This window comes from Emydura macquarii, unplaced genomic scaffold, assembly GCF_026122565.2.
Source record: "Emydura macquarii macquarii isolate MOO-44397 ecotype Brisbane River unplaced genomic scaffold, CSIRO-AGI_Emac_v2 contig_3692, whole genome shotgun sequence".
NCBI lineage: Eukaryota > Metazoa > Chordata > Testudines > Chelidae > Emydura > Emydura macquarii.
This window is the reverse complement of record NW_027133829.1, coordinates 7,442,220-7,463,370: the sequence shown is the minus strand read 5'-3', so window position 1 is coordinate 7,463,370 and position 21,151 is coordinate 7,442,220. Positions and strand designations below refer to the sequence as shown.

The 21,151-nt window shown below is 42.6% G+C and overlaps 1 protein-coding gene across 1 annotated transcript in view; it reads left to right on the top strand.

The window, feature by feature from the left end:
• Positions 1–19,731, top strand: part of CFAP58 (cilia and flagella associated protein 58) — an 81,578-nt gene extending 61,847 nt beyond the window's left edge. Inside the window, exons 16-18 of the mRNA XM_067537095.1 lie at positions 7,003–7,122; positions 12,357–12,490; positions 18,722–19,731. Coding sequence (XP_067393196.1) covers positions 7,003–7,122; positions 12,357–12,490; positions 18,722–18,842 — 375 coding nt within the window. The 3' untranslated portion in view covers positions 18,843–19,731. The remainder of the gene's footprint in view (positions 1–7,002; positions 7,123–12,356; positions 12,491–18,721) is intronic.
• Positions 19,732–21,151: the final 1,420 nt, after the last annotated feature.

The following is a 21,151-nucleotide window of genomic DNA, read 5'->3' as shown; positions in this document are numbered from 1 at the left end:
TGGATGGAATGTTAACACAGACAAGTCTGGATTTCACAAGGCAGTTTTTTCATTTGCTGTTGTTTTTTAAACTTGCAAAATGCTTGAACCAAAAGTAACAAAAAAAGGTAGAAGCCGCTTTTAGGGTCGTAGTGAAACTCTGTGCAGCTGAATGAAAGTCCCATGTAATGCTTTGCATGTGCAAATTGCAGTTCATGTTACAATGGACTCTCTGATTACAGAGGAGTTCTGTGAAAAAAATCATGTCCCTTCATAGATTCTAATGCTAGAAGGGACCACTGTGATCATCTGGTCTGACTTCCTGTTTAACACAGGCCAGATAATTTCCCTGAATTAATTCCTCTCTGAACTAGGGCATATCTTTTATAAAACCTTTAACCTTGATTTAAAAATTGCCAACAGTGGAGAATCCACCACAGCCCCTTGGTAAGTTGTTCCAGTAGTTAATTATGTTCCCTGTTAAATATTTGCACCTTATTTTCAGTCTGAATTTCTCTAGTTTCAGCTTTCACAATTGGATCTTGTCCGACCTTTGCTTTTCAGACTGAAGAGACCACTGTCAAATATTTGTTCCTGATGTATGTACTTACAGATTCTAATCTTCTTTATGTTAAGATAAATAGATTGAGCTCCTTGAGTCTATCACCATAAAGCATGTTTTCCAATCCTTTAATTATTCTTCTTGCTCTTCTCTGAACCCTTTCCAATTTATCATGCTCCTTCTTGAATTGCAGACACCAAAACTGGACACAGTATTCCAGTAGCAATATTTGCACCAGTGTCAAATACAGAAGTAATATAAACTCACACCTGTATTCAGTATTTCCATTTTTATACAGCCATGGATTGAGTTAGCTCTTTTGGCCACAGCGTCTCATTGGAAGTTCATGTTCAGCTGATTAGCCCTCTTGCCCCCAAATCACTTTTAGAGTTTCTGCTTCCCAAGATAGAGTCCTCCATGCTGTAAGTATGGTCTATATTTTTTATTCCTAGATGTATAACTTTACATCTGGCCATATTAAAATGCATATTGTTTGCTTGTGCCTAGCTTACCAAGTAATTCAGATCACTGTGTATCAGTGACCCATCCTCTTCCATATTTACCATTCCATCTTTGTGTTATCTGCAAACTTGATCAGTGATGATTTTGTGTTTTCTGCCAGGCATTGATAAAAATTTATAAGGGGTTTCCTTTGAATAAGTGATCATAATTTAAAGCCAGGATTTTCAAAAGTAATTTGTGATTTTTGGGTGCTCAACTTTTCACCTTCTTCTGTAGCATGGGGCATGGGTCACTAGCTGTAGGATTCTCTGTACCTTGAAGTCTCTAAACCAGATTTGAGGACTTCAGTAACTCAGTCATAGATTAGGGAACTATTACAGGAGTGAGTGGGTGAGGTTCTGTGGCCTGTGTCGTGCAGGAGGTGAGACTAGACGATCATATTGGTGCCTTCTGACCTTAGAGTCTATGAGTCTATGAGACACCTTAAAAGGTCCTGATTTTCAGAAAGTGCTGAAACCAGGCCCTTTGAAGATGTTGAGGTTGGGCATCCAAAAGTTGAAGGGCCCCAAATCACAAGTCACGTTTGCAAATCCTGGTCTAGGTCAAAAGTTGAATGCGAATATAGCGCATACACAGCAGTTACGCACTGTTGTAGGTCTCCTTTCTTCACATCTACAAAAGAATTCTGATTGAGGATAGCTCCACCTTCCACGAAGCAAGTAGGTGAAAAGGATATTCATGAAAGCCAGTCTAAATGACCAAGCCTGCCTACTTCCTACTCAGTCTTTTTGTTTTCTTCAGCCTGCAAGTCTAGGCCCCTTTCTTCATTCCTTGTCTTCTAGTTCTTCTTCTATTCAAACACACTTCTTTTCCCCTTCCAGCTCTCCTGGGAGCAGAGAAGGATAAAATAGAAGATGTTTCTTTTAATTTAAAAAAAAAAAAGATGAGTAAAAAGGATAAAAACAGAGAGAGAGATACAGTCAGTGAACTCCCAGATACTCTACGGCTTGTTAGTAAATGAGTAGAGAAGGCCTGGTGCAGGCAGCCTTCCTAGTGCTTTCTCCCTTGTACTTGGACTGTAGACTTAAGGAGGCTCAGCATCTTCTACAAAAACAAAACAAACAAAAAAAATGTCTAGACGTTCACTGGCCCCACCGTCTCCTAATCTGGTAATCTCAACAGAGTCCCAGTATCACATTACACCTTCTTTTGTCTGTCAGGCTCCAGACACAGCATGCGATGACATGATATACAGGTCCCTGCTTTCCTCACCAGACCCACCCTCCTCCTACTCTTCCTATTTACTTTCCATCCATGTTTCTTAGCCTTTCAGGTGTTCTGAGGATTAGCTGAGTTCAGTATCTCCTGAGTTCCTCTCCTTTCCTGTTCCCTTTACTGCATGTGTCACACTTCTTTCCATGCCACCTCTCTTGACCCCATCTGCTTGCTAATGCTCCCTCTCCAGATCAGATAAGCAACGAGGATGTTCTGTCCATGCTCTTTCTCTGTTGCTCTGTGTGTGAGGATTGCATCATTCATTGGTCCTACCATGACTTTCGTTGGCCAGTGTCATCCTCAACAACATCTAAAGAAGATCCCTACTTCCTTCTGCCAGCTTTCTGCAGTACAACTGACTGGCTTCCCAAGCAGCCCAACCTCCTCCTGAGTTCTTCCCTAAGCACTCTAGGGTTGAGGAAGAACAGGAATCTTTGGAGGAAGGGATAGACCTGGACATGCACACACACAGATTCTGAGCCGGACAGAGTTCCCTCCTTTACCAGAGGAATGGAAGTCCCTCATAAGTTTGTCACTGGCTCCATTGGTTATAGAAAATACCAGTCTGAAGTAATACAAGATGATTGGCTTTGATAGATCTTCTTGGGAGAATTCCTGCTCCTTTGTGCATGTCTGTTTTTTGGAGGAATGTGGCCATGCGGAGAGGCATTTTGAAGACACTGACACACTTTGATGCCTTATGTCTAACAGGATCTTAACTATGCCTACGGTGCATGTCTCAGTCCTGGCATCCACTTCGTGGATCACCTTCCCTACCTGACACCTTAACTGCCTCTGAAATTACTGATGGGCCAACCAATATCACCTTTTGTCACTGCTTGTCTTTCCTTTGTCCTTTATTAGCTCCCAAAGGCACTGCAGGGGTTCCAAGGTTCATTTGATAAGCAGTATTGCCAACGCCAACTGTTCAAAAATGGAGAGTCGGGGCCCCCAAAATCACAAGATTGGCTTAAAAATGAGATTTTTTAAAGAAGTTTTTTATTTTCATTTTGGCTTCTGAGCCTTCTGGAGGCACACATTTTCAATCTTTTCTCTGCAACCATGGGGCTAGAAACTTTTTTTTTAAATGAAAGCTGAAATTCTCATAGTCACCTAACTGCAGGAGCTAGGCATCAAGAAAAACACCAAGTATTGCAAGACTCGTAATAAAATTGTGAGAGGTGGCAACACTGGGAAAAGAATGCTTCTACACTCATAGTATACAGAAATGGGATCATTCTTTCCCTTTATCTAGCAAATTAGAGGCCTGCTATGTCTTTTCTAAGATGATGATTATATTAAATAATAATAATTATCTTAGTCCAAGAGGTATGGTTGCCATCTCTGAGGTACAAAAAACCAGGAAATCCAAGATGATCCTGTGCCCATAAAACTGGACAGCTGACAGTGTGTACTGAGCACATTTGCAAATTTCCTGGGACAGCCACCTTAAAAAAGGGATGATCCTGGGAAAACCTGGACAGGTGGCAACAATACTGAGAGAGGTGAGGCGTGAACCACACTGAAATGTGCAAAGCCATGATATAGTCCTTACCTAATACATGTATTAACTCAGGCCATGTCTACACTTGCCGAGTGAAGTCGACTTACTTTAAGTCGACTTTCAGCAGCTGATTTTTAGAAGTCGCAGCAGTCTTCATCCCCGGGACCCGATATTTATAGCTCTGCCCATTCATGATGTCATTCTGCATCCTGCATGAGCAGTGTGGTACACACAGCATCATACACCCCTATGCCCAAGAGTCTTTCTGTTCTTTCACCCTCCTGCCTCACTTGTTGTGCATTTAGCGAGTACAAAGCAGTGGCGGCCACGCTGACAGCTGGCCAGCAAGCTACCACCCTACCCCTTGAGACAGTGAATGAACACTCCCTCCCTTCCCCCATGACTTGAATGTTCAGGAATAAACTTTTGCATCATTTCAACATGTTTCTTTATTAAATCATATCTTGTTCGGGGCGGGAGAGGGGGCGGGCGGCAAAGCCCTCGGTTAAGGAGCATTATGGAGGGGCTGCAGCGGGACTTTGTCCTGCCTCCACTCCTCCCGAAGCTCCACAAGCTGCCGCAGCACGTCTGCCTGGTCCTGCATGATTCGCAGCATCTCCTGCGTGGTACTGCGATCATGCTCCATCATTTCTCTGCGACTCTCCCTGTCCATGTCCATATTCTGGGACAAGGTGAGCTGCCACGCTCAGAGATCTGTCTCTGCGGCTCCTGAGGCGTTCATGATCTCGCCAAACATGTCATCTCTTGGTTTTTTTCCTCTTTCTAATCTGCAATAGTCTTTCCGCAGCATTTTTTGAGGGTGGGACCCAGGCTGAGGTGTCTACAGAATGAAAAAAAAAAAAATAACAAGGTAGCCACTGTTAGCAGAATGAAGAAAATGATACAACTGCAACAATGCAGACAATAATCCCCATGCAGTGCACAGGGCAAACACAGAGCCTCATTCCATTCCTGACGTCCCAGAAGGGTCTGCTCGCTGTGCCCTTACAGAGAGGATCTGAGGACAGCGTGGGGGAGGGGAGTATATAGTCTCTGCTTAAACCAAATAAAAGTAAGCAATGTGACTTGGTAGGACACTACAATGGGGAATACACAGGCACAGGGCATCTGCTCTATAGCTCTGGTATTTTAAACACGCGCTGTGCCCTGACAGAGAGGAACTGCGGACAGGTGGGGGGGGGGGGAAGTCTATGCTTAAAACACAGATTTGCTGGACACAGCAAGGTACCAGCAGTGTTCTGCCATGATGCAGGCTCCCTTGAATGCAGCAAAATATCCTACCGTGGAGGGAGGAACAAGGCAGCCCTCCCCTGAAAACGTTTGCAAAGGATAACAGATTACATACACGAAAGCTTCCGTGAGATATCGACTGATGATAAACGTAGCATTTCTCATCACATAAATAAACTGTTCCCTGGGTAAGCCCCCACTACAGTCACCGAAATGCCTGAAATCCCCTTCCTCCCTCCCCCCCCTTCCCAATGTAAAAAGACAGAACTGCTAAGAAGAAAAAAAACTCACCAGATGTGCCTTCCACAGGATCGTTAGTGCTATCCTGTGTGCTGCTGCACTGCTCTGGGGTCAGGAATATGTCCTGACTTTCAGGGAGAACGGACATCACGCTCTCATGCACCCCGCCCTCCTCAGCCTCCTCCTTGTCCACGGAGTCCTCATCATTGTCCATGGACTGTGACCCAGTGGAGGTATCGATGCTGTGGGGCGGCACCATGGTGGGATCGCCACCGAGAATTGCATGCACCTTATCATAGAAGCGGCATGTTTTGGGTGAGGAGCCAGAACGTCTGTTAGCTTCCCTGGCTTTCTGATACATCTGGCGCAGCTCCTTGATCTTCACGCGGCACTGCTGAGCGTCCCTCTTGTGTCCCTTCTCCAGCATGCCCTGGGATATCTCCCCATAAATGTCCAGATTCTTTTTGCTGGCTCTGAGCTGAGCCAGAATGGACTCCTCGCCTCACAGACCGATGAGATCTAAGACCTCTGGTTGACTCCATGCTGGAGCGTGTTTGGGCTTTGCAGTAGCCATGCGGAGTACAGTAACAAAGCTCTCTCCATGCTGGCAGCACAGGATATGAAAATTTAAATCTTCCCGGGGCTTGAGGGGAGGGGACATTTCCTGGTAGCATGACCACAGAGCAGCACAGCGCGACTGTCCAGAGCGGTCAAAACGGGGCATTGTGGATACCTCCCGGAGGCCAATAAATTCAATTTAAGTGAAGTTGTGTCTACACTGACACTAAATCGACTTAAAAAATTCGAATTAGGCACTACGCCACTTGCAGAGGTGGTCTTATTAAGTCGATTTTCAACGCGACTTAATTCAAATTAACAGTAGTGCCAGTGTAGACGCAGGTGTACGGAGGTTGACGTAAGTGACCAGTCCTCAGGTACAATAAATTAGATCTTAAAGCATAGTTGGAAGCAAACTTTCAGCACTGAAAGCCACAAGTGGCCATAGAGTGTGGCCTTCCTTTGGGAACTTATGGCTTGTTACATCCATTTACCACATAGGTTCTGTTGTAATGCGGGGGAAGAGGAGACATATGACAAGGAAAAATTACTCTCTGGTAATTGTGTTTGTCATAGTCATCCCTAATTTTCCTTTCCTCCCACATCCCCTTGGGTGCTCTCTCAGTAAGTGGTGTGTGTTGTTTTTTTATATATATTTATTTGCTCTGAAGAATTCTATTTGGAGGAGAAAGTGGGTGGGCTGGGTCTTTTGTATAGGCTCTGACTGACAGTTCTGTCGACTCCTTACTTCCTGGTTGGTGGAGCTATATCCCTTAGTGTAATGTGATGGGGGTGGGAAAAAGGGACTACAATAAACACAATTACTGGTAAGTAATTTTCTCCTTGACTACATTTCTGTTGACTCTGTTTTATACTCCCTTTGCCAAAGCAGGTTTGCTGATGACAGTGTTTAAGAATATTTAATTCTTGGTATGAACTAGCTGGGTGTTTCTCTTAATGAGCTATCCCATTGCTATCAAAACAACTTTAAATACCTTATGGCTAGCAAGGCTGAGACTAACACACAGGCAGATTTGTTTCTGCAAATAGCTGCTCGATTTACTTGCATCTTTCAGATAGTTTGATGTAAATACAGGTTGTACTGTTGCTATTGTAGCTGCAAATAAGAGCACTTATGAACTGTTGTTCTTCTGCTTATCTTGTCTCTTAGGAAAAGGAAAAGCTGTATGTAGAGCTGAAGCACATCTTGGCCCGGCAGCCTGGGCCCGAAGCCGCAGAACAGATGCAGCTCTATCGGCACACCCTCCGAGAGAAGACCAAGCAACTGAAAGTAAGAGATGCCCTTCGTGGGATTAATCAGAAAGGAAGTCCATCCAAAGGGCTGCTATGCTTATAGGACTACATCAACACTTTGCAAAGGGAAGTCTGTCTTCCCAAGGAGTCTTTTGGTGCCAAGAACCTTCGCCTCAGTCTCTGGGTAGGGGGACAAGGAGTTTTAAATGTTTCACTGTCGGATTTTTCAGGATACTGTAATTCTTCACAGTGCTTTCATTGCTTTTGTGCAGGATGGCCAATAATACTTCAGTGCAGTAAGGTGGACAGCGAGTGAGAAAAGATAAGACATAATAATGTCAGGAAAAGTGGAACAAACTCTTTACAATAAGACACTTCCTAAACTATAGCTGCATATCAAAAGACACCTTAGTTTTCCTGTGATGTTACTTAGCTATACACTTATTTAGCAGTTCTGTGGTTTTCTCTCACCTTTTTATGCATCTGTATTCCACAATGACCTGTGAGGCCAACGACCTTTTAACTGTGAGGAATGAGCATAGTTTTCTTCCTTTAGCAGTCCTGTCTTGTCCTAAACAAATATTTATGATGTTTGTCAAAAAAGGATAGTTTAATATTTCCCTACATTCTCCATGAAACACTGAACTAATAGTCACAGCCCTGCCCACCTCAGTGTCAAAAAGACATCAACATGTTGGAAGGAGTTCAGAGTGGAATAGCAAAAAATGACAAAAGGCTGAAAATACTGATTTATTTGGAAAGATTAAAATAACTCAGCTTGATTAGTCAATAGATATAAGTCTAAGAGGGCAAGCAGGAGCCACTATATCAATAGTCAAAGATGAAGGATTACTATAAAATGTCTCTACAAGCTAAGACTGGTACGTCAGTTGAGAAGCATTCTTTCTAAGAACTATCCAAAACCTAACCATTTCCATTTGCCATTGAGGACAGATCAATAAGTATGTCCTCTGTTTCATCCAAATAAATCTGTGAAAGACTGAAATCTATTCAGTTCAGGAATAAAGTGCTCTGTAAATATTTATTCAACAGGCTTACTTGGTTGGACAAGATATAGGACCTGTTTATTGGTCTGCCCACAGAGGCTAGTGGCACCAGTTATGTTTCAGAAATTGACTTCTTTTTCATGGATTCATAGATTTTTAAGGCCAGAAGGGACTATTGGATCATGTACTCTGACCTCCTAACACAGGGCAGATAATTTCATCAAATTATCCTTGTATTGTGCCCAATAACCTGTGTTTCACTGAAGCTTATCTTCTAGAAAGGAATCCAGTGTTGAATTGAATACTTCAACACATGGAAAATCCACCACTTCCCTTAGTACTTTGTTCCAATGGTTTTTTGGTTCTGAGGTGGACAGAACAGCACATGTTATTGTAGGTATATTCACAAGCATTTACATGACATTTCTCCACTCTACAATACAATGTTGTGTAATGCCAGTGCTATCTGTTAACTGTGCTTTCTGTATGAAAGTCCATAATAATATTCACAGCCTTTCTACTGGAGAAAACAAATGTGTAATATTCCTAAGCATTCTGAGAATAGAATTTAGTAACATTATGTTTATTTGTTTCATTAAAATAAAGAAGAAATGAAAGTCTAATTAGAATATTAATTTACAGCATATCACTGTAAATACTCATACACATGGGCATTCTGAGACACCACAGGATTTTGCATGAGGCTTAATTTAATTTTTTCTTAAGTGAGTGAGATCTTCTAATAAGCAAGTCAAAACATTTTCACACTCCTTTTTAACAAAGTAATGGAAACCGTTCCTACATCCTTGATATTTCTCTCACAGTGCATATACGTACATTAGTCTCACATCTTATTATAGGGCTGACAAGAGTAATCTATCTTAACTCCTTGTCACTAGAAATCAGGATTTCCTGATTCTGAAGAGCTTCTTATGCCTCACGGAAAATTTTTTGAAGGTGTGATATTGAGAAGCAATTCTACTTATATCTATATAGGGCTCTTCCCTTGTTCTTGACTCTATGGAAGAAAGAGCCTTCTTCCCAAGAGTTCATCTGCTCTTACAACTCCTTTCCCTCTTGAAGACATCATCTTCTGTTTGCTGCATCATAGTCAACTCTACGCCAACCATGGGGAAAAACCTGAAGGAGCAGATGGGCCCTCAATAAACAAGAATCCTGTTTTTATGCAGATCTTAGTGAGGCAGAAGAAGAGAAAAGAAATGCAGAAAATGTAAAATAGAAACAGAAGTTTAGTGAAGATGAATGTGATTAAAAGTTTTCCACAGAGCTCTCTTTGGTTGTTAGTGCATTAAATTGCTGCTGTATACATTTTTACTTCCTCACAAACGATATTCTGTTAGCAAACAGACATGCATGCTACTTTCCTGTGCCAGGCCAAGATATACTTATGAGCTGAGTGAACTCTGATTATGGGTTGAGTTAAAAATTCACTGAGACTGATAGTTGTGAACTCACCCTTCTGTTTATGTAACTGTAAGGCTTGAGCGGTCTTGTGGAAGATCCTGAGAGGCATTGGTGTCCCTGACATCTTCTTGAGGCTAATTCAAGATCTACTACTCAAGGACATGGGTGCATTTGGAGACCTATAGGTCTAACAGATTTCACACTAAATCCAGAGTGAAGCAGGGATGTGTCCTGTCTGCAGCCTGTTCTGCTGCACAGTGGATTGGCTCCTTAAACATATTTCCACAAATATCGGTAAAACTGTTAATTTAACCTCTTTTACCAATCTGGATTAGGCGGATGAAGCCATCCTCTTTGTTCAGGACGCAAATAATCTAAAAGCTACACTAGAGAGCTTCCAGCATGTGGCAGCAGCTCTTGGGCCAAGGATTTCTTGGGCAAAAGCAAAAATGCAGAGTGTTGGTGCGAAAGTTGTGGTACAAGACATCTGTGCTTCTGGGCAAACTGTGGAAGTAGTGGATGACTTAATCTACCTCAGCACTAAACTGTCTGCGAACAGACACAGCCAGCTAGACAACCTAAGGAGAACTGGTTTAGCAGCTTCAGCCATGAAGGACCTGCGTTGTGTCTGGGGCGAACAGAAGTTGAAACTATATACAGAAGTATGGATGTATGGAACCTGCATACTTCAGATTCTGTTATGTGGATCTGAAACATGGACGTTGTTTAAACAAAACATCAGGAAACTGGAGGTATTTCATATGCCTTGTCAGCAGCAACTACTGGGTATAAGATGGTTTGACTTTATCAGTAATAGGGATGTATCATTGAAAACTGGCCTTGAGAGGACTGAAGTCGTCACTGGCCACCGGTGGCTGGCTCTTTTGGTCATGTTGCCCACCTTTGAGACGAAGTCCGTGCACATCAAACCCTGAAGATTGGCCTTGAGGTTAGGAGGGGACCCTGCCTGGTCACGTACTGGGGGCAGCCATGTAGTCCTCTGCGATTAAGCTGGCTGCACCAGATCATAGAATCATAGAAGCTTAGGGCTGGAAGGGACCTCAGGAGGTATCTAGTCTAACCCTCTGCTCAAAGCAGGACCAACCCCAATTAAATCATCCCAGCCAGGTCTTTGTCAAACCACACCATAAAAACCTCTAAGGGTGGAGATTCCACCCCCTCCCTAGGTAACTCATTCCAGTGTTTCACCACCCTCCTAGTGAAAAAGTTTTTCCTAATATCCAACCTACATCTCCCCCATTGCAACTTGAGACCATTGCTCCTTGTTCTGTCACCTGCCACCACTGAGAACAGCCTAGCTCCATCCTTCTTGGAACCTCCCTTCAGGTAGTTGAAGGCTGCTATCAAATCCCCCCTCACTCAGATCATTAATAACCCTGTGGAACTCCTAGATGCCTGGAATAAAGCTGAACAGAGTGGGCATGTACACTCAGCACCATGGACCTCTGCTGTCTAAGCATACTGTTGTTATTATTGTAAGGATAAGCCTCCACTTAAGACAAAAGAAGTATGTGAACCCATCCAGGAGCTTTTGCTGAGTATTGTTTTGGGTAGGGTGTGTGTGTGTGTGAAGGAGAACAGACAAAAAACTGGAAGAGACTGAGGATAGAACAGTGAGCAAGGCAGAGGCAAAAAGCAAGAAAGCCAAGCAGTAGCCAATGAGCACAGTGTGACCCTGGGAAAAACTAGAGAGAGAACTTCTGTTAACCAAAGAGGTTTAGGATTGTAAGCCACAAAACTGCTCCCATTGTCTTTGGTTCCTCCCATGTTTGGAGAAGCAGGACTTCATACATTCCTTGTAAATAAACAGTGTTGCATCATAGAAAATACCTGACTTTCACCAATTTACCTTCCTAACTGGAACATCTCCAGGGCTCCAAACTTTGACTTTTCTCATTATTCTTCTTCTTGCAGCAGGAAAGTGCATTTGGCATGACCCTATTTCCTAATTAATTGATTTAAATGGGATCAGGATCATGCGGATAATTGTATCAAATGATGCCATGTTGCTTAGGTGGAGTTAATTATATTCTGTAATACAATGGGTCCTCTTGAACAAAAATGGCAATATTAAAATTCCTGTTTGCTTCTGATGAGGCAGCTCTCCTAAGGTCCGCATGAAACAGATATTTATGAATGACTTGAAAGGGTGCACAAGAGAAGGTACATCAATGCTAGTAGAACAGGATAACTTTTCAGCTATGTCTAAAGTCGTCCTTCAGTTAGAAACATTAATGATGTAATGGTATAGGCAGATGGCAGAAATATTCCAGAGTAACATTTGCTCTACTCTCTGGAAGTCTAGACCCCAGCCAGCTCTCTGCTGATTAGTAAAGATAGAAAGCATTGAAAGGCATTTTGAAATGTCCAGCTCACATTATATCTCTCAGCATACCCTCATTATACTGGACAACTTTCATTCTAAGAGCCACAGTTTTCTCCAACCCAAACAAATCTGCCTTTACCTTACTTTCACTGCTGTAAATTATTTACATCAGACATGAATAATCAAGACTTGTGCTAAAGAGATAGATCCCATGCCATTTTAAAACTCCCTACCAATTATTTTTCTATGCTCCTTGTTTTGGGTCTTTGCCTCTCATTTGAGTCCAGGAAGGTAGAGAACTACAGTAAATGTTGTTAATGTCACTCAAAAGATGCTTGGTGTAGATACGTGATGTAGTTTTAACTCTGTAAACTGTCCTCAGGTGGGCAGAGATTTTATCTGATAGGGTAGAAGGGAGGCTGTGAAATAAGAAACCTACCTGCATGTGAAGCTGGCCTCTTATGTCCTTACTTTTTGTTTTCGGTTTGTTAGGTTTTGTCTTCAGAACTGAACATGTATGAGTCACAGAGTCAAGAGTACAAGTATGAAATAGAAAGACTTGCCAATGAGCTTCTGAATGTGAAGAAGAAATACCTAACCCAGAAACGCAAGGAACAACAAACCAAGTAAGGAATAATAATAATTCTGTCAGACTGTCTCTCCAGCCAACCCTTAGGTATGGCCCATCTCAGTTGCATCTGAGTGCCTTACAAAGAGACAAATGCTGAAAAGTTTGGGTACTCTCAGAGTTCTTCACTTGTCTCCTTGAGGAGGTCTAGAAGGTTTAAAAAAAATCTTTATATGTTTTTCTTTCTCATGTTTTTCTTCCTCCCTTTCTTTTCTCCCATCTTCTCATATGACTTCCATCTTCTGCTTCCTTTCACTATCCCTCTCTTCCATTCCCTAGTCTCCTTTTTTTAGCAACACTTATAGTATATTTGTTGCTTCAGGGTTGGATGTTACTGTGCGAATGCTATTGCATTAGGATCTGATTCGTAATCATGGGTCAGGCACTAAGAAAGCGCTGTTCCCCCCCGCCACTAACACAACTGAACAATTCCATGAGATCAACTGTCATCATTGTGGTGACTTCTGAGCTAGCTTAGTTCTGTCTTACTGAGGTACTTGAAGATCAGTGCAAGGACTGTGAATTTGATCTGGTTTTGGGAAGGGAGCAAACTGCATTGAGTGGATATGTTTGCTTTGGTCTGAGTCTCTTGGCAGATGTAATGTAGCATGTTACACCAGCTGGAGCTATTTTTAAAACTGTCATATTCATTCCTAGGCATGGTTCTTTGCAGCCCTGGAGGTCATGCGTCTCCGGATCAATGTGGCCAGGTCTGCATCCACCAGGATGGGGTAGACCTCCTAGCCTGCTATAGATGAGAAAAAAGCATTCATTGCCATTATTGCTAAGGGTCTTGAGACAGTCCCTATTATTGGAGGGAGGGCAACCTTGGTTGAGCGTGATGTAGTCGCGTGTGTCACTTCTTCTAAATGTATCCCCTCACTTCCCAACATCACTTGGGTCATGGCTGGGTTTAGCGTCAGCCAGCTGCCACAGCCCCTGGTCAGGAGAATATCTTGCAGCAGCAGCATCTCCGTGTCTATTCCCATCGGAAGCCCTGTTAGGATGGCCATGGTATTGGTGGTGATCAGGTATGGTTGGAAGTGGGCCTTTGCCAGTTTCTCTATTATCTCACTCAGAAATAGGAGTTTGGATGCAGGTTGGTAACTGGGCAGCTGAGGTGCATCTACTGGATGCTTCTCTAGCACTGACTGGACTGTGAATTTCAAGGCATTTTAAAACCATTAAAACTGCACCTTTGTGGGGGAGGCAGTTCTTCTTCTGAGTGCCCGTTCTTAGTGTCGGGATAAAGTGTCCCTGGTGCCACAGAGCCTTGGAGAAAAGCCACGCCCATTGGGGCTGCATGAGTGCTCCCTTGTGGCTGCAGAAATGCATTGTCCACAGCTGTAGAAGGGAGGAGCTGTGTCCAAACACTTCTTCCTTCTCCTTAGCTGCAAATGGAGGAACCTCAGCTGTGCCTGGAGTCTTTCTGTGCCAGACTTGTCACCCCTTTCTACCTCAGGCCGTGTCTGAATCTTTTCGTATCTAGTTAGTCATTAGTGTTTTAGCCAATGGTGAGTGTTTTAGTTTGATGGTAGGTAATTTCCCTCAGTTGAGCATTCAAACTGACTGCTCTCAATTTTCAGAAGTGACTCGTGTTTTTTGGGTGTTCCACTTGTGATGCCTTAAAGGGGCCTAATTTGCCATGGGTGGGTGCTTGGCACAGTCTGAAAATCAGGCTCCATTATGGTGCTTCAGGCTGCACCCAGAATCACTAGTCATGTCTGGAAATGTGGGTATTTGACTTTTCCTCCAAGGAGAGGTTTCTAGGAGATTAGGTGACTCTGCAATTGGAAGGCTTGATTTGCAGTCATGGTTTTCTGCATGAGCCCGTCTTCCTTCCACCCATCTTTTCCCCCAGTCTGCCCCCCTTGACACTGAGAACCCCATTTTTGTTGACTGTGATTCAAAGCTACCTGCATCTGTCTCTGCCTTAATTGTACTTCAGAGAACAAACAGTTCTGATGGTGGAATTAACAAAATAGTCAGGGATAAAAAATGACCTTTGTCCATCTGCAAATTGCATAAAAGGCTGCCTTGATGTTTGGAATTGTCAACAATTGTTCGCTGCTAATGGCTTTCCTGGAGTTTTAGGATCAATACACGAGGCGCCCTTAATGTCTAACCATCCATTTCCAACAGCTAAGTGTCCTCTTGAAAACATTTTTAATGTTTACAGTTTGGACCTTGATTTCACATTTGCTTGTGTGCATTAGAAGAAAAGAAATACACTCCTGTTTGCTGTATGTTCATAGCTGGAACTCATGTCCTGTCACAGTTTTATGGAGAAGCACGTTACTCAGGACATGACTTTTTTTAAGTAACTGAAAACCTTGCATGGGACAGTTGTGTCTCCCCCGTCATTCACACACAGTGATACAGAGGTTCCTGTCATTGCTCAGTTTATGCCAGACCCATCATACTGTTTAAAAGTTAAGGATTAAATGCTGCCCTTGGTTCAGCCATCAGGCCCCCTGCACGGGTCAGGCACAATGGCAGTCCTTTGAGCATGAACGTTTGTTCCCTGATAGCCACACCCTATCTGTGCTCTGGGAATTCATCCAAGTGCCAGTGCTGAGACTTTTCCATGACCTCAGCGTCTTATGTCCCCCTACTCCCTCATCCGCCTGTTTCAGAAGTTGACAGCATTGTTTTGGCTCCAAGCAGTGACTTGCATTCCCCCTCTGGGAGATCGCTAGAGCTGAGCAAAATTCTTTTGGTGAATAGTTTATTTGCCAAAAAATGCAGTTTCAGGTTGACTGAAACTATTTGATATTGGTCCCAGCTCCAATGATTTATTTATAAAAAGTGGGAAAGCTTCAAGAGAAGAGACTGAGAGAGCCCCATTGCTCAGTGGGTAGGGCACTCTGCCAAACCCGGGTTCAAATCCCTTCTCCAAATCAGCTAGAAGCGGGCAGTGAACTTGGCACGCTCACATCGTAGGAGAGTGCCCTAATCACCACTGCTCCTGCTCCTTCAGTTCACCCAGCTTGAAATTGTTTCGACATTTCATATTTAGTTCAACCCAAAACTAAACTTTTTTTTTTGATCGTTGCAATAGCGGCAAATGTCAACAGCACGTCCGCTGTAAGTGTGGCTGCCTTTGCCGATAAAAAAGAGAATCCTATTGCTACAGCAGCATTAGCCGCAGTACTGACTATGCTGGAATGTGGCTGAGTTAATACTCCTAGATAGCACCACACAAAGGTTTAATCTAAAGGACTTTATTGATTTGCACCAGCCTGCCCTCTTTGGTGATTTAAAGACTTGCTTATTGAAGTGATGTGGCTTTCCATGGCTGTAATGAGTGATGAACTCGCATGGGACCTTAGCGTTGGGTTTGGCTTCAAGCATGTGTTTGGGACTATAAATTTATAATCCTCCTTTTCTGGTCCCTGGCCCTACCTGACAGCTTCCCCAGCTCCCTGTGACATTCTTTCCCCCTTCCTGTTCTGCACTACCACTATTTGTTGCTTTTCTTCTCCATTACTTCTGCTGGTTGCCTCGAACACCTGGGTGCTTGTCTGAGCTCAGAGGATTGGTCATGGGAAGTGGAGCCTTTAGTCGTCTCTAGGTCAATAGCTTGAATCTAGATCAGGGACCTGATCCGTTAGCCCTTACCCGTGTGAGTAGCCGTATTGACTGCAGTTGGGAACAGAAAGTCATTACCACCTGACCGCTGAACAATGACGCTGTGTGAAACAGTACCTGGCGCACGAGAACCAGCAGTGCTGCGGTTGGCACCTTTGCCGACAGCTTCAGTGTGGGCCCACAGTTTGAAAGGACATGAAGCTGGGCCTACCTTCTCACCTCAGTGTTTGGGTTGAAGTACACTGACAGGATGGTGTTACCTGTGAAAATGGAGCATCTCAGGCCCCAGGCAGTCAGCCTGCCACCTTCCCTCAACGCTGCATTGACTTCGTTAAAACCATTTACAAGCGGTTTGGTTTATTTGTGCACATCTAAGCCAACCTATGCTCATTCACACGCTCCCACACAAATGACACATGGAACAAGAAACCATCCCTGGCCTCCGTATGGGGTTTCCCTGGGATTTTTCTTTTACAGATAGTAATATTGGAGGACCAAGGGACAAATGCTAACTGCAGGAAGCCATTTGTTTCACTGGGAGATGAATCCAGGAGCACAAGGAGACTGGGATGGACTCAGCAGAGGCCAAAGATTAGTGGTGAAAGCCAAAATAATAATAATACAAAAAAAGGAAATTGTGTTCCTTTATAGTAACTGTTTATTTAATCTCAGCTAAGCAGGGCTAGGCAATGTGGCCTAGTTGACAGGTTGGACTGTGATTTAGGAGACCTGGAATCTATTCCCAGCTGTGCCACTGGCATGCTGGGTAACCTTGAGCAAATCTCTTCCCCTTTCTGTGTCTCAGGTTCCCCACCTATAAACCAGCGGTATCCTCCTTTGTAAAGCATTTAGAGCTCCATTGTTATTATAGTAAACTAGCACTTCATAAAATCCTGATTGATTTACTTTAAAATATTAGAAAAGAGTATCTATTCATGGGCTGATGTCAGATTAGAGGGAGGTCTCAAGTAGGGTTCCACAGGTCTCTCTTCTGGGTCCAGTGTTGTTTAACATCTTTATGGGATGTTAAGAAGAGAGAGCATACTGATCAAGTTCACAGATGACAAAGCTGTGGGGGTTGCCAATGCTTTGGAAGGTAGAGCTAAAATTCAGAGGGATCTTGATAAATTGGAGAACTGGGCTGTAGACAACAAAATGAAATCCAACAAAGACAAATGTAAGGTGCTACACTTAGAGAAGAAAAACCAAATGCACAAATACAGAATGGGGGAAAACTGGCAGCAGCAACGTTGAGATGAATCTGGGAGTTGTGGTAGATCACAGCCTCAACACAAGTCAGCAATGCAATGCTATTGCAAAAAAATAGCAAATGCAATTTTAGGTTGCATTAACAGAGGCATAGCATGCAAGTCATGGGAGGTGATAGTACTGCTTCATTCGGCATTGGTTAGGCCTCAGCTGGAGTACTGTGTCCCGTTATGGTCACCAATGTATAGAAAGGATGTAGAGAAACTGGAAAGGATCCAGAGGTGAGCGACAAAGATGATCAGAAGGGTGGAATGCAAGCTATACGAGCAAATGCTGAAGGAACTGGGTGTGTTTAGTTTGGAAAAGAGGAGATTAAGGAGGGATGTGATAGTGGTCTTCAAATACTTGAAGGGCTGCCACAAAAAAAGAGGGAGAAAAATTGTTTTCTTCTGCCACAAAGGGCAGGATAAGAGGCAATGGATTCAAACAGCATAGCAGATTTAGATTAAACCTCAGGAAAAACTTCCTAGCTGTAAGAACAGTCAGACAATGGAACAGACTGCCGTGGGAGGGTGTGGAAGCTTCTTCACTGGAGGTTTTCAAAAGGAGGCTGGATAGCCATCTGTCTTGGACAGTTTAGACACAACCAATCCTCCATCTTGGCAGAGGGTTAGACTAGAGGATCCCTGCAGTCCCGTCTAACTCTGTGAGTCTATGATTTCTGACACCTGTCTCTGAAGCCTTGAGGTGTATCACAGTAAATTGAAAATGCTGCCCCTTTATATTTATTCTACTCTGAATACTCCCCCGACCTATTAAAGAGTGAGCATGTAAACACTGCTCCATTTTCTTAAGGCTACCACATTCAAGCTATGGATCTTCAGATGGAGCAAATTCCTGAGGTTATAGATGCACATTCAGATCCACACACATATAGTGTTGGTTTTTTGCAAATACACCGGGCTGGGTAATTATAACTGGAACTTTGATAACGCCATTTATTCATTAAAATTCAACGAAGGAAAAATATCTCTCCATCGTGCCTTGATGAATCCAGCTGTTTGTTTGAAAACAAATGAGGACTTGGTAAAACGGGGCGATGATTAGAAACCCAAAGTCACAAAGCTCCTGCTTATTCTAATTCTAAAGAGATGCTTTGACCGACGTTGGGGGGCTAACATTAGAACTCATTTATTTCTAATTTTTAATAATTCTGAAAACCATTGGTAGTCGCTTAATTACATCCAACAGACACCTAGTCTTGGTTATTTAGCCTAACAGGCTTTAATCAACATATTTTTAATGATCTCTTGGTAAAGTGATTGCATCACAGAAACTTTGGAGGCACAGACTTTCTTAGTTTGAGAAAACTGTTGCATAATTAAAGTGAAAAACATTTCTTTCCTTTTCTTCTTTGTTTCCTCAAAAGGGATAAGGAGCAAGCATTGGCTAACATGGAGCAGGAGTATCCAATGCAGAGAATGGACGTTCCTCGTTTCACTGGGGGAGGCTTTGCTCTCACCAAGCAGTCACCCAAGATTATGGCCTAAACTGGACTCATCTCATCATGTCCCACTTTTTTCGGCTGAACTAAATTTTTTCTTGGGTGTTTCTGAGACTAGGTTTAGAGTAACTCATATCAAGCATTCTCTTTGATATCACTGCATTGTTTTCATAAAAGGCTTATTCTAGAGTGGGCAGTGTTGTAATTTACACACTATGGGCTAAGTTCTGCCCTTGATGGCACAAACATCACCACATGCCAATGGAGCCGCACAGTTGGGACATATACTGATATTTCTTCCTTGTTACTGTGACTTTTTACTTAGAATTGTAACATGGCAAAATACTTTAATGTGCAGAATTATATATCCTCTATCTACCTCCACCCCAGGCACACACTCCGTTTATCCAGCAATTCAAATCTACTCAAAGGAAGGAGAAAACAGAAAAGAAGGAAAAGGAATAGGTAGAAGCTCCATGTCCTACTTTAAGCAAACACAGAATTGACAACTCTTTGCTCAGTTACTCACATGAGAGAGTTCTTCATGCAGGTGTAATATCATTTGGTTTATTCAATATTTGCTACAGCCATTACTAAGATCAAGGGAGTTTGTGGCCACAGTAGACCTACCCACTGTACATTGTTAAAGGATGCTATTCTGCTTACTGGCTGTGGTTACAAAGCAACATAATTATGTCTGTTCAAATAGGCTGTCCATATACACTGTCTGGAATTTGCCATCCTATATAAATTGATTCTTGTGAATCTGAACTCAAAATATGGCAAACTTTGCACTTTAATTTCTATTAGGAGAAAGATCCTGGAACATTTTTGGAACTTTAAAAAATTGTTTTTTGCAACGCAGCGTGAGCCCTCCAACCTTTTCAGCCAAAAGAGATGTAATTACCATTAATTAAAAAGTGACATGAGAAAGTCACTGTTGAAGTACAGAAAACTCTCGAGCTGCAAAATAAAATGTTTTGAAACTGATTTCTATGTGGAATGCTTTCTCCTGGCCTAGGGGATGAAAACTTAGTCCAAAGAGATATGCTGATAAATATTTAATATAAAAAAACCCCAAACCTTTGCAGAGATTTTGATCTTTGCTTTGGTGGAATACATAATTAAATATTAAAGCTACTGTGGGAAACTTTTAATGGAAGTGTTTAATTCAGAGGAATCAAGTTAAATATGACAGGGATCTATTTTGCTGTTATATCAGGGACCAGAACACTGAATCATCAGATCTATCGTACTTTTCTTTTTGTCTGTCAACTGTATTTATGCCACGTATCATTTTAGGGCAGTCTTACTGTCTGAATCTTGTCTTTTGTGTGTGCATGACATTGCTGTATAACCACAATAATCCAATCACAGTAAAGCTAAGATGGCTGACCTGGATACATGGGTCTGGAGGTATCCCAAATAGGGTATAGGCCATTCTTTAGAATATGGGCCTGCGTTAAGGAGCTGAATTTCCAGTAGCTCCTATAAAACCAGATTCTGCCACTTTTGCACAGACTGAGTAGTAATGTACTCTGGGAGTAGTCATATTGAAATAAATTAAACTACTTCCAGAGTAAAGCTTTACTCCACATGAGTAATGATGGCAGAATTGGGCTCACAGAACCCCAGAAGCCCAGCCTATTATGGATAAGTAGTTTGTTTTTTTATTACATATCTTAACTGTTCAGTATAGGGGCCTAATCCAAAATGGATTCAAGTCAATGGATGTCTTTCCATTAATTCAGATCAGGATCTAGGAGAGTGAGTGTGATCCAATGATTAAGGGGACTAGGCACCAGGACATTCACTCTTCTTCCTTTTTCCGCTTCTGTGACCTTGGGCAAGTCCCTAACAGACAGATTCTGCCACCATTACTTGCACTGAGTAGTATCTAGTGTCAAAATACATGGGACTACGAATGGAGTAAGGTACTATTCAGTGTTGAGTAAGGAAGGCAGATTCTGATCCGAAATAGATCACTGTCTCAGTTTATCTATCTGTAAAATGGGTATATTAGTACTTGAGTGGGGAATTATGAGGATTAATTCATTCATCTTTGAAAAGTGCTTTAAGCTGCTTAGATGAAGAACACTATAGGAATGCAAAGTACTGTAATTAGTGACACCCAGTACGCTCCCCACTCCAAGGGATGAGTAATGAGTATTAGCCTACTTACCAATTGCAGCAGATAGCAATAAAATGACAGATACCTAATGTTAGGCACCCAAAATTTGAATACCTTGGGCACTAGCCCTGGCTCAGCTCAACTGCATTAGCTTCTCGCTTTCAGGAGAACTAAATCTGCTCAGGAATTTGAAAAATTAAGAAAGAAAATATTTTTACAACCAC